Below are 14,245 nucleotides of genomic sequence, written 5' to 3'. Positions count from 1 at the left end.
AAAACTGCTAGATGTTTAGTTCCTATGCGTTTACATTGCCCTTCAAGGCACGCTGACTAAGAGCACCTTGGTCAATATTTAGGCTTCATGTGTCAAAGTTAAAACGTGGAGATGAATGTCAACGCAGGGTTTTGTTCCTGGCTGTTCAAACACGGCTTGTCCTTTCAGGCAGCATTCGTCCTCAAAGGGAGAACGAGAGTCTTGTTTATTCTGCTCTGGCTGGTACAATGGGCAGACTGGTGAAGGTGGCAGGTTGGCCGATAGGGCTCTGATTAGGGCATCACGAGGCTTTGATAAGTAGGGGGAGAGGGATGTCTCCTGCCTGCAGTTCTTAACAGAGCTGTTGAGGGTCAGAGCTCCACTTTTGTCATGTTGGAGGGCAGTGACACTTGTTGCCACCAAAACGCTGATTGCAATTAAGCTTACGTTGCCATGAGCGAGGTAAGTCCCTGATAGTTTTCTTCGTTGTCTGGTCAGTTTTGTTTTTACTCGGCTCCCCTCGGCTTGTTTTTGCACATGGTTTCGGTTGTGGAAAATTCTCTCACCTCTTTGAGAATCCCTCACACATCTCTCCCACCTCTAGGGATTCACTGTGAAACCATGATATGAATGAGAGCTCTGTAAAAATAAACTGCCGGATAGTGTAGCAACACACATCTGGATAGGATACGTGTACTCAAGGCTTTTGGATCAATGGTCATCTAATATATCATCTAAAAATATTGGAAGTATTGAGATAGTCACGCAGAATTACAGAAATTTAAAAGGTCTCTTTGCAATTTGTGACATGTTTTAATGAAAGTTTTGTAATAAAAACAGTTGACTAACTTTAACTTTGTCATGTTACTCCAATTTATTATCTTTAACTCAAAATTTGGAGTTTAAAGAGCCACATTTGCCATTTAGGCCCCTTTTTTATTTGGGTCTCCAGTGAAAGAAATCTGCTGAGTTATTGTTGCTTTAAAGTGCTATTGTCTTTGGCAGTTTGTTCTGGAGGTCAGTGAGGTGATCGTTTAGTTTGTTTACTCCTTTTTTTGAGACTTTTGTTGATCTGTCAGGAAAAAAACGCTATAAGAGGAATTGAAACTTGGTTCAATATTGAATGTTTGCCCAACAGGCTGGCCTGGGTCTCAGCTCGTCCACAGTTCAGTGCAGGGCTGTCTGCTTCTGTCACCTGTGTGTGGCATGTAAAAACTTTGCACCGTTGTGTGGGTCATGGGAATCAGCTCTTCACACTTTCTTTGGACATGCCTTAATTCATGAACATCTGTCGAGCTATGAATGTGATAGATTCAGGATGAACTCTTGAGTTTCCTGTTCACATTTCCTTGTCTTGATGGATTTGATACGCTTAATGTGATAAAAGTGGAACAAACAAAGTGTCCAAACTACTTCACATCATGCGTATAACGTCTTGTTCTGTATTGATTTAAGTTGATGGAAAGAATTGATTTGATTTAATAATATATTATTTCCGGATTTATTCTTGATACAGTTTGTGGCACTTTTTGAAGCAATATTTGCGATGTTTGAAAAAGTATTCTTTTACTTGAGTAGATGTACCGATACCACGATGCAAAATCTCCCTTTATCAAGTAAAAGTTCTGTATTAAAAATGTTACTTAAGCAAGTATTATCTGCAAAATGTACTTAAATGTCCAGTGTGTAGGATCTGGCGGTATCTAGCAGTGAGGAGGAGGTCGCAACCAACTTAAGCCTCTCCCGTGTGCTAAGCCTGTTGCAGAGCTAGGGCGGCCGATGCGAAAACGCGAATGGCCCTCTTTAGAGTCAGTTGTTTTAAGAGTTGCATAGGTCATTTGGAGGAGAGCCAGTGCGTAGTGTGTGTGTGTACCTAGGAAGTGAGTGGTGAAGCAAGAGAGAGAAAGCGGCAGCGATGGGAGCGAGTAACATTATTGACTACGGCCAAAGCAGGAAAAGTTATCAGTGTTTGGTTTGTCCATTTTGGGGTTACTGTAGAAACAGGACGGTGCAACATGGCGGACTCCGTGGAGAGGACCCGCTCCCTATGTAGATATAAACGGCTCATTCTAACCTAACGAAAACACAGCCATTCTTATTATCAGGTGATTATACACTAATGAACACATACTTATTAATATGATATTCCATTTCTGCCAATAGATCCCCCTAAACGTTACACACTGGCCCTTTAAATGTACCGATATCATAATGTGAAATCTCTCTGTGACAAGTAAAAGTTCTGCATTCAAAATTTTACTTAAGCACAGAAGTATTATCAGATAAATGTACTTAAAGTATCAAAAGTAAAAGTTGTCATTCTGCAGAAAAATGGCCCCTGATAAAAGGTTGTGAATCTTTAACAATGCATTATTTTATAAGCTTATTAAATATTTCTATATGCAGAAAGGGAATAAGTAATTATAGCTGTCAGATAAATGTAGAGCAGCATAAAGTACCATAAAATGGAAATACCAAACCACAATTTTGAGGTACATGTACTATAATTAAGTAAAGTGCTGGAGTTACTTTCTGCCACTGTAATTTTGAATATACTACAGTACATTTGTGTGCTCTTTTAGCAGTCTGCTGTGCATAAAGTGAAAAAAGTGTGAGACACAAAAGTAAGCAGGAGCTGCAGGTGGGAGACGAGTGAGTCATCACGTTCTTTCTGTTATTCCCTGCAGCACTGGAGAAAACTTAATATACGACTGACATGTTGGGTGTCCTGAGAACCGTTTGTGGGAGCATCAGATGACTTGTGGCCCCTGAGTTTTGCCACGGGAAGGGTTCGCCGCAGGATCCGAGGCACCTGCGCAGTAGTCATGGCAACATTTACTCTGCCGTGATGTGGCTACAGCACGATCCCGTTAGCCAGAGTAGATCCACTCGCTGTGGTACTGCAGCCAATCCTTATCACAACATCCCACCGACAGAGCAGGGCGCAGCAGGGCACGGCATCCTGCTGCAAGAAAACAGATCTCTTATCACCTCACATGATCCCTGTCACACCACAGCGTGGAAAAAGAGTAACCGATCGAAGCACATAGCTATTGTTTCCAATTTCAGGCAAATTTTCAGGAAGGTATGCATGAGAGGACTCGTCATATGATGTCCTGACGGTGGAGTATTTGCAGAACCAGAACTCCCTCTGGTGTTGGTTGAAGTGAAATGCAATGCATGCTGTGTCCAAAATCCATAATCCATTCTAATTCTAAGCAGGTTTTGAGTATGAGTGTTACTGTGCAGACTAAAAAAAACTACATTTTTGAGTGGACACCATTCTCCCACAATGCAATGCACAAACAAAAAGTAGGAGCTTATCACATCTGGAAAACATTAAAACTAATTGAGGATGGAGATGAAATGGTTCCAGTAACATCTCGGAAGACTAAATTAGTACGGATTTTATGGAAAAAAAGATTTTGCTGAATCTTTAGGTTTAATTGGTCATGTCTAGAAAGCAAAAACTCTCGCGAGACTCGCTGCCCAACGACCTATCCTAACCCTAACCATTCAAGGTTGATGCCTAACCTTAACCATCTCGCAAGAGTTTCGCAATATGTGTGTTACCTTCTAGACAAGACCAATTTAATTGGCAGCACTATTCTAAAATCGCAGTTTGATTGTAGTTTGAAATGGTATACTATAAAGATTGTTATAGTATATACTATATACAATTAGTATATATTAAGGAATTGAGACAGAGCTATAGTATAGACTTTGTTCACTACTTAAAGGAACAGTGTGTAGCATTTAGGAGGATCCCCATCATCTCCACTCAGCCACCAGGAAACAAGACACAGGAAACCTCTTGAGGAGCTGCAGCTTTTATGTCTGCACAAACTGCGACTTCCACTGTACATTCAATCGATATTCTCAAAGTTAAACTAACTCTGACTTCTGCTCCACTAGCTCACTTGATCGTTTCACACCATCACACACATTCGCCGCCGCGCTCTCTCTCTCGCTTCACCACTCACTTCCCACTACTCTTACAACAGCTCTAGATGAGGCCATTCGCGTTGTCATGCCGGCCACCGTAGTTCTTCTACACGATTAGCACAATCTGCAACCTCACCGTTGTATGCCGCCAGATGTTACACACTGTACATTTTAATCTGAAAGACAAAAACTGACTGTGGAAAAAAGACTTGTAAAATGAATTGCTGAAATGAAATAAGAAAAGACCTGCAGTAAATGCTTATTGTGAAAAGAGGCAGTAATATTGAGATTAAGTTTTAAATGTATTAGATTATTTCACAGATTTATGGTTTTATTATCCATTTGTCTGCATTTTTTTCCCAATGTCTTATATTTCGGTTTATTTAATGTATTTGTTCTTTTGTTTTGTTGTAGCCAGAGGCTCCTGCTGCCTCATCACTACACGGGACTCCGCGCCCTGAAGAGGAGGATGATGGGGACCTGAACAAAGCCTTGGGGGTCCAGCGCTTCCAGCAGATCCTCAGTCCCGCTGCTGCCGTTCCTGATGAACAGCACCACATCTACCATGAGGAGGACATCGAATGTAAGCGCACGGCGGTCTCCTCGTTGTACAGTGCATTTCAACATTCAGCAAGCCAGAGAAATAAAAAACAACCTTTAAATCTAATATGGAAGTAGCTGATGTTTGTGTATCTCTGCTGTATCTTCTCCTCAGACAACCGTCACTCCTCTCACCACATCCACCGACCTCTGTCCAAACTGCCCTCCGACGGACGCAGGAAGAAGAACAACAAGAAAAGGAGAAAGGACAAAGATCACAAAAGCAGCCATGTTCCCAGCAGTGGCCCCATAGAGGAGGGAGAGGATGAGGAGGAAGAGGAGGAAGAGGGGTCGGAGGCAACGCCTGCTCCATCTGAGCCGGAGAGAGATGTGGAGGTAATCACTCACCTTCATCCTAATCTTTAAGTGAATTTATGAGTGAGTGGAAAAGCACTGATAGGGACTGACTTTTGCATTAAAACATTATTTGTTTTGGTTTAAATTGAGATCCTTTTGACACTGTACTTGGGGAGAAAAAATATTCTAATAATGTACCTGAAGTATTCTTCTTATGATTTGCATTGAGATGTGGGTGAATGAGCGTTCAGGAACGTGCTGCTGTACAAATGGCCATAGTCCATGCTTTGCTCTGATACCCAGCCTGTTGTAGCATTACCATATTTTCCTCTAATGAATATTTCAGTACAGTCTTAATCATTCATCAGTGGGTTTCATGTTTGGTTGTTATTATGCTTCACAAAACAAGACCCGATTTAACCTGATAAAAAATAATAATGGTAACTAAATGCGAGAGGTGTGGACTTGAGTCAGACTCGGTCATAAACTTGATGACTTTAGACTTGACTTGCTCCAAAGTGTCAATTAATTTCCTCAATGGAACTGACGTTAATGCTATTCATTCCCAGCAAGTCGACACTTAAGTCCCCAGATCCACTTTGTTTGAACCAATCCGACATCATCCAATCAAGTTGCAGGAGAAAACCATGAAGAACTAACATTACGTTAGTATGCAAAATGTGCAGGTCGAAAATTACAGAGGGAGACACAAATGGCATTGCATTCGGTGAAGAGCTCATTATGACTTATTTAGGACTCAAAACTCAAGGTCTAGGACTTGGGACTTGAGTGCTAATACTTGAGACCTACTTGTGACTTGCAAAACAATGACTTGGTCCACCTCTGCTAAATACTATGCACCCCTGCAGAATTTGTAGAATATGATTGAGATACCATGATTGTTTTGCTTTAATCTTTCGTTTATCTGTTTTAGTTTTGTGTTTCTGTTTGGTTTCAGCTTTATTTTGTAGCAGTTTGAATAAATATATTTTACAAAAGAAAAGGAGAAAACAAACCTCAACAAAGCATGTGAACCAGGCAGGTTGTACATTTCTTGGTCTGTTGACTTTCTGCTGTCCATTGCCCTTAGATTTATTCAGATCCAGATATGATAGTGTCCTTGTTGTTCACAGTGAAGGTGATCAGTGTCTCCAAATTTCTAGGAAAAATCTTCTGCCAATTCCTCAAAGAAAATACCAGTTTTCCCATCACATATATATATATATATATATATATATATATATATATATATATATATATATACTGTATGTCCTATAGTATGTTTCCTCATTGTTTAAGACTGCAGAGGCCTCATCGGATAGATGCTTTTTTTTTTCTCCCCTTTAAATAATAGTCCCTGATTTGTACAGTAAATATCTAAAATAATTTATTTTCAAGATCAAATTCCTTGTTCAATTCATTAATTGTCTTCAATTCTCTCCCTTGGACCAATGTGCACAGGGCTGTTTTGTTTTTCTGTGGTTATTATCTGAAGTTCCTGGTTTGAATTTTATTTTTTTACAGTAAGCAGTGCTCTCATGCTCTGTATTCCCTCCACAGTTCTTTGTTTCGGATGAAGACCAAGTGGCCAGACGTGGCAAAGAGAGCCCTCACTCTGCCCGTGAGCTGGACATCGTGCCTCAGTCTGCGGAGGGAGCAGATACCGGAGATGCATCTTCCTCAGAGTGAGTCGAGTCGAGTTCTGGGGGCTTGAGAGACTTTATAAAATAATAATATAAAATGCTTTACCTGCTGTGATGATGGCATGTTTTTGCCATGTTGCTGAAATGTTCTCATAGACAATCTGATTGGGTGAGACGGCTCAGGCACACGTTTCATTGGCCAGTGAGGTTCACACTGTACGTTACCATGTCTCAGGCATCCAGTGGGCCTGCTGGGCATGATCTGATGGACCCGAGTACTCCTCTCCTCGGAGACCCATATATCACCTGTTGCTATAGACGACGCAGCACACCTCAGCAGCCTCAGGCTCCATCTATGACATTTACTGTTCCACTTCATGAGGGTCTAGGGCTAAAGGGATAAAGCTGCGTATACAAACCTTTTGCTTGTTTTCAGTCGATCGACGAGCAACCTAATAACAGTGGATTTATTTTACAAAACATCCTGATATAAGGGGGAAATAACTGAGTGAAAAAGTGATTTTGAAATGCTGTGGACAACTGACCTTTAAAGGACGGTGAGTTCATTATGTTTATTTTAAAAGTGTTTTGAGGGATTTGTGTTGGCTGAGTGTTTTGAGCTGAGAGATGCATGTTTTATTAGGAGCAGCATTAGTGGGGTCTAATACACCAATCAAAAGATGATAACCAAAGTGTAGATATATTATTCCTGTGACAACCAAATCACCAAGTAGGAAAAAAATAAGATGTCTATAAAAGGAGAGCAGAGGAGGAGAAATGTTTGTAGTTCAGTGGCAATAAGTTGGTAAAAAGTCCCTCTTTGTCTCTATGTTTCAAACTTCACATGTGAAACTTTTGTTGCAGAAAATGTTCAAAAAATAACCATGAAACAACCATTCCTCTGAGCTACAATTGTGTCTTGTTTTTCTGCTGTTATCTAGTAAGCCAGCCTCATCCGACACTTCCAGCCCCTCTCCCCAGTCAGCGCCACCTGAACACATACCGCTGGCCCGACAGTCCTCCGCCAGCCGCGGCTACGACCTGCAAGAGCGCCGGCGCACAGGCAACATGACGGGTGCCGAACAGGCCAAGTACGAGCGCATCCCTACTGACGAGATCGAGGCTCAGACGCTGGCCTCCGCTGACCTGGACGGCATCAAGAGTGAGTACAGATAGATTCTCACTTTGAAGATTTTATGCTCTTAAAATTTGCTTGGATGTGGGCCTAAGGGGCAATATGGCCAAAATCCTTTATCCCGATATAGGTAATTTCATATCTCGATAACGATATACATATCATGATGTAGCAAGTTTTCTGGTAATTCAGTAAATAAAGTCTATATGAAATAGCCACGTGGTAAAGCTCATTGTTGTATACTCCTGAGTGAATTCAGTACTTGACAAATGAAAAATGCTAGATTAGAGTATTTTAGGAGTAGTATTTTGTAGAGTATTTTCTCTCTATACTCTTCTATTATTTAATTAAGAACTTTGGTGCAAAATGATCAGATTTTCTGAGAATTGAGTTAGTATGTGCTGAAAACATTTTTAGAAGATATCGCTCTACGGTCTGTTATTCCTTTATAGCAGACCGTTGCTATGTATAACAGACCGTTAATATGGACGCAGGCCTGAACTCGGACTCTGGCAGATAATTTTTGTGTCAAATAATTGATTTCTTAAGTAAATAGCCGTGTAATAAGCGGGATAATGTGCAGCTAGCAGGTCAGGGTTTATTTCACAACGACCAGCTCGTTGTACATTATCCCTTACTTGTTAATCCTTCCAGATATTTGCAGATACTTTCCAAGGGGTTGTAGTGTTTTGCCTCAACATCATCAAAGTTTCTCCAGCATGTGTGGCTGGCTAATGATGTTTTGCGTGTATATTTACGTTTTCAACCTCCCAGTTTTTATAAATTAATTAACTCTGAATTGTCGTTGTTATAAGATGGCAACAAAAATGAAGTCTTGGATTTGTTGATGCTCAGATTCCTCCAGAAAAATCATGGCGAGGGCGGGGGCCACCTCCAGTCCCTTCTAACTTAGCAGTCGGCTCCCCGCTGCCCTGTGACGTTCCTGGCCCCCGGCGCCAGCGTGGGGTTGTGTTCAGGGCCGGGGAGATTTACGTCAGGGAGCCGACCCCTCAGCAGAGAGCAGCAGCTTATCAGAGAGTGTGGCAGACAGGCTCACATTATTAAATTAGCCGTTCCCGCTGTCAGCTGAGGCCCCTGGACTCGGGCCCGAGCCAACATGGTGGCTAATTGTGAAACTTGGATCTCGGTTCACAACCTTTAATCATTAGTGGAATGAAACAAGGGGAAGAGTTAAGTGGACTCGAAGGCAAAATAAAGAAGCTGTGGATGGCGGTATGGGCTTGATATGGGCCAGATATTTGATCGTTATGGGGCTTAGTGACGCAGAGTCGAGCCTCCCAATATGTTCATCACCAGTTACTGTCTGTGTCTTCTTTTATCTGCTTCCCGCCACCGTAAATCATCCTGGGAAAGTGTCTCCGTCTCTGGCTGCTGCTCAACAATAGGAATTATTTGATCACTGTCCCTACCCTTTTGTCCGACCCGAGCGAATTAACACCTCCGCTCACTGATGCATTCTGATCGTTCCAGCAAGGTCAGGCGCCGGTCAAGAAGTGGCAACTTTTTTCCGACTTGTCAAAACTTGCAAAAGTTGCACGCTCCAGTCTGAGGGCGTCACGTAGTCCAGCACTAACCCTACGCCCACCACAAATCCTTCAAGAGCCGCATGCCAGTCGGGCCTCATTTTACTCCAGGGTCGGCCCCAAACCTCACTCAAACACCATGGAGCGACTTGACAGGGGACCTTCTCAGTAAAAGATGAAGTAAAGCTAGAATGAGCAGGACAGCAGCTGGAAATCTCTTGCAATGACTTCCTGGTTTTTACATGATGAGTTGAAACATTGATGAAGAACCATAAAAGCATCACTGTTTGTTTCATAGGACATACACGCTCTGATAAAGGTAAGGCAGTTGGTGTTCTTGGAGGGAATCTCACTTATTTCTGTACCTATATTAAGATTTTCTTACTGTAAGATTATTATTTTTCAATATGATTGTGGTTTCTGGGAAAGTAGTTCAGTTTTTGCTTAGCTTTGACTATTTATTGTATTGTAGTTGAACGAATCAGCAGAGTTCTTTTGATCTTTGAACTCTAAAAACCTGATCGGACAGTTCCTACTCGCAGCGTCGTCTCTGTGCCATCCGGTGTCTCTCCAAATCCTTTCCAGTGCCTGGTGTGCTGCCAGCTAGTAACTCTACTCGCTGCTGAGGGACCACAGAAACAAAAACAATGTGGTCTGTCCCTCTGTGACCTGGTGGGCTTAGATTTGAACTTTGGGTGCAAGGTCAACATGTGACGGCTGCAGAAGCACTAAATAAGATGTGCAGCCTCTGTGCTGGGATTTAATTCCCAGTAATATAATTGGGATATCATATTGAGTTGTATATACGTTTTGTTTTTGGTTATTTGTGTTTGAGGGTGTCTGAAGTTTAAACTCCTTGCCCATCCGTCTTCTCTGCATTTTTCAACATATCTCACCCTTCTCGTCTCTTCTTCTCCACCAGGTCATCGTTTCGAAGATGTTCCCGGCATGCGCAGACACCTGGTCAGAAAGAGCACCAAGGGTCAAGTGGTGCACATCGGCAAGGACCACACAGAGCCGACCACTCGCAGCCGTAAGCAGGACCGAACCCCACATGAGGTGAGACATTACAGCACTCGCTAGTCACCCATCCTCTTGAACATTAAAGCAGGACACACGTCAATTAATGCCACGCCGAGTTTGATGATGTTTGTCCCGTTTTTCAGCCTCATCAGTACATACATTATTTTTTACTTTTGTCATGTGTCATGTCAAAGACCGGGGTACAATCTTTTAGTTTTGGTAACATTTAAGACACAATCTGTGATCCTAATGTAAGCAAGGGTTGATTCACCAACAAAATTCAAAAGTAGGGTGACATCTAATGATTGTTTTCATACACAATCAATCTGTCAACTATTTTTGCAACGCTTTGACGATAAAATGTTAAAAAAATAGTTGTATGTAGGTTACAAGTTTGTGTAAGAAATAATAAATAAATCAAATAATGAAGTGTAGGTAAAATTCACACTATTTACAGATTTTTTTTTCCAGTCCTTCGATAGATTATGAGGTTACAAGTGCAGTCAGTCCGATTCCCCCAAAATATCCAATTTACAATATAAAACAGAATGTTTTCTTGATCAAATTATCTATTGATCAACTAAATTATTCCTCAATATTAAAAATCCAGAATCGAAACCTGCCATCACTTCAAAATAGACTTATAGTATAGACAATAGATTGAATAAACACTGCAAAGAAAGTCTAAAAGTCTTAACTTATTTATGTTTTCTGACGCTGCTGCTGATTTTTTTTACCTCAGGTATGTTTGTTACAGAAAAGAGAGATAAATCAGGTTCATATTTGCAATAATCAGTATGGCAAATGCTGCAGTTATATAAAAGAATAAATACAAAAAACTGTTTTTATTTGGTCTGAAAATGACTGATTGGAATTTTTACTTAGAGGAACTTTTTGGGGAAATTTTTTTCCGGTGCTATGTTTTCTACTTTAGACTTAATGTTTAAAAATGTAACCATAAATTGTAGCAAATCCTGAGAGATGTTTTGTCTTCTTTCCCTTTCTCAAATTTGGCACTGCCTCGTCTCTTTTGTGGATGGGACAGGGAGGGAAGGAGACAATTAAAAATGAATGAATGAGTTCTTTCCTTTCACACACGGAAAAGAAAAAAAGAGGGGAGAGAGAAGCGTAGGTAACCGGACACTGAGAGCTCCTGAGAGAGAGGGAGAGCTATGTTTTATTAACACACACACATTCTCATACAGCCCTCTGAGCCCCCAGCAGACCGGGTAAACAACAGGTCCCTGTCAGGTGTGTGTGATGAGGAAGAGTTACCTGTGGGTATGTGTGTAAACGTGAGGGTCCCGCCCTTTGTGCCGCTGTCGGTCGCATCAGTGTTTGAGTCCTCTCCTGCACCGTCTCGCTCCTCCAGTCGCTACCGGTGGTTGTGTACCGCTCTGCCTCGCAGATCGACGGCGTCCTGCTGGACATCGGTCAAATGGCTAGGTACCAGAAGGTGAGGCAGGGTGACCGGCCAGAGTCAGGTTTGATCCGTGTGAGCGTGATTTCACAGGCATGCAGACGATATATTACGTTTTTCCAGCCTGTTGTTTGGTCTTCATCTCACAGGGAATTGTGACTGACCAGCATGGTGTTCAATTAATAACCCGTTAAAAGATATTTGATGCTGAGAGCTGAAGATTATGGTCTCTTCTCTGACTTTTTAGTGTTAAGCTTCTAAGATGTTTTTATGCAACTTATTCCAAGTTGAACATCTAGGGTAATAATAACATGAACAAGATGCATCTTTTGTGTGTTGAGTGAATTAAAATAAATCACTTTGGTAAGCATGGAGTCTGTTTCCTGATGTTGACGTGCAAAATGCTCCACTGAATCAACTACATACAAAGTGCTTTGGTTATTAAAGGGGCTAGATGTAACAATCAGAAATTGCTCGTTAACAGTGACACCTGTGGCCGTTAAGTCAACGACAGTCGGCGTCCTGTTGCTCGCGCTTATGCTCGCATTACGTAGACGCGAGTGAGCATCGGTCAAAACAGTGAGGTGGCACACACAAGACTGAATGTGATTGACGCTCATTATGTTGATTAACGTTAGCAACATTAGCCAGCTAAAACCACAATATCACTATAAACTGTATTTCATATGCTTCACAGTAATGTTAATTTACCAAACAAAGCTCCCTCCATGAATAGGAGGCCCGGCCGATGTTGATCCTAGTTTTCCCTCGGATTTCGATCACATTCCTGTTTTGCAAGACGAGCATCACTATGTATAACTTTGTTTTTTTGTGCTTCATTGGAGTTTGTGTTGGAGTCTGAGTTGTGGTGGGGGCTGGTTGTTTGTTGACGTTAGCGGACTCCATTTCTAACCGAATATTAGCTATCGTTGCACACTATTAGCCCTGTAGCGGAGCTGAAAATAAAGGCAGAGCGCGCATGATGTCACATCCGTTGAATTTTCCTGGAAAAAACGTCCCGCATTATTCACATTAAAAGCAATCTACAGTCTGATAGAGGAAACCCAGAAAGTCACAGAAGGTCTAATTTTTTAGGTTAGGTTACAACCTGTTCACACACTGGCAATAAACGATTTAAAAAAACATTTAAACGTGTAAAAACTTACATACAGCCCCTTTAAGTTGAATATTTGGCACATGCTGAATGTGCATGTCGTTTTGTGGACAGCATTGTTTTTTTCTATCTCACCCACACCTCTGTGTGTGTGATGTTGTCTCCAGGTGTTTGTGGAGCTAAATGAGCTGACTATGGACAAGAACCAGGGGATGCAGTGGAAGGAGACGGCTCGATGGATCAAGTTTGAGGAGGACGTGGAGGAGGAGATCGACCGCTGGGGGAAACCTCACGTGGCCTCATTGTCTTTCCGCAGTTTGCTGGACCTCCGAAAGACCATCTCACACGGTAAGAGATGGAGTTAATTTTTTAAGCCTAAAAGTCAGCAATGCAGTTCACGGAGTGCTGAGCTCAGTGTGTGTGCGTCCACAGGTGCCGTGCTGCTGGACCTGGACCAGAAAACCCTGCCTGGCATCGCCCACCAGGTGGTGGAGCAAATGATCATTTCTGACCAGATCAAAGCTGAGGACCGAGCCAACGTCCTGAGGGCCCTGCTGCTGAAACACAGGTGACCTGCAGCACCAGACCGCAACAAACAAGCAATGGTTTCCATTTAAAAAGATAATTAAGTTATTAAATTATTTCAGCTACACTGATAGATTTCTGTCTTTCTTCCAAGAATCTGGCAGAGCCCCCTTTAAGTTTATGAGGCCTTACTACTACCTTGTCATTTGTGCTTTTTAGTGTTTGCTCATTGTAATGTCTTCGTACAGGCTGGAAAGTTATTTTGAAATGGCAGATATCTTGGTATCACTGGTATCGATTAACAACTCTCATCAAATACTCACTGAGGCTGAATGTCATATTACAGTAGTGAGCAGGGGTTCTCTGTGCATCCTCCAGCAATGTGCAGCTGAGTCAGGTGCTTCTCAAAACAATGATGACAAACTTCAGATGAAAAAAGGATCACACAGGATGCTTTCACAATCCAACATTTGGTCTGTTTTAATCAAACTGTGGTGCAGTTCAACCCCTGGTATGGTTGGTTTGGGCGGTTGTGAAAGCAGTTATCTTACTCTGGTGCTGACCAAAACAACCAGCTTTCGTGAGAAGGTATCGGACCGTTTCCACCGTTTGACTTTCAAAGCTAATACTAGTTTGTGCTGTTGATTATGAGGATAAACAGCGATTAAACTGGCTTTTCTTTCACCGCTGCACGCTTCCTGCTACTAGGTGGCTTCATGCCTGGTCATTGCCCATCTTCCTCCTGCTCAACCTCTCTCTTCCTCACCCTGCCTCCCTTAGTCACCCGAGCGATGAGAAGGAGCACAGTAGCCCTTTCCCCAGGAACATGTCCGCGGCCAGCCTGGGCAGCCTGATAACACATCACCACAGTGCCAATCACACCCATCAGCCAGAACCGTCGGTGACCGACCCGCTCATGGGCACCGTCCACGCCACAGGAGACAAAGAAACACGCGTTGACATGGAGAAGAACGAGGCACACGTAAGTTCAGTGCTGAAGTGTTTTCAAAAAGTCTCAGT

The 14,245-nt window shown here is 42.3% G+C and overlaps 1 protein-coding gene across 3 annotated transcripts in view; it reads left to right on the top strand.

Moving 5' to 3' along the window:
- slc4a2b (solute carrier family 4 member 2b) overlaps positions 1 to 14,245 on the top strand; it is a 52,522-nt gene that overhangs the window by 28,224 nt on the left and 10,053 nt on the right. For 2 of the 3 annotated variants that reach the window (XM_037756441.1, XM_037756442.1), the window contains exons 4-12: positions 4,339 to 4,507; positions 4,640 to 4,860; positions 6,382 to 6,506; positions 7,406 to 7,626; positions 10,066 to 10,202; positions 11,539 to 11,622; positions 12,868 to 13,048; positions 13,133 to 13,268; positions 14,006 to 14,207. In XM_037756441.1, coding sequence (XP_037612369.1) covers positions 4,339 to 4,507; positions 4,640 to 4,860; positions 6,382 to 6,506; positions 7,406 to 7,626; positions 10,066 to 10,202; positions 11,539 to 11,622; positions 12,868 to 13,048; positions 13,133 to 13,268; positions 14,006 to 14,207 — 1,476 coding nt within the window. The remainder of the gene's footprint in view (positions 1 to 4,338; positions 4,508 to 4,639; positions 4,861 to 6,381; positions 6,507 to 7,405; positions 7,627 to 10,065; positions 10,203 to 11,538; positions 11,623 to 12,867; positions 13,049 to 13,132; positions 13,269 to 14,005; positions 14,208 to 14,245) is intronic. The other variant, XM_037756443.1, reaches the window with a different exon arrangement.

This window comes from Sebastes umbrosus, chromosome 21 (genome assembly GCF_015220745.1).
Source record: "Sebastes umbrosus isolate fSebUmb1 chromosome 21, fSebUmb1.pri, whole genome shotgun sequence".
NCBI lineage: Eukaryota > Metazoa > Chordata > Actinopteri > Perciformes > Sebastidae > Sebastes > Sebastes umbrosus.
Note: the sequence above shows the minus strand (reverse complement) of the source record. Positions and strands in the feature narration are given on the sequence as shown.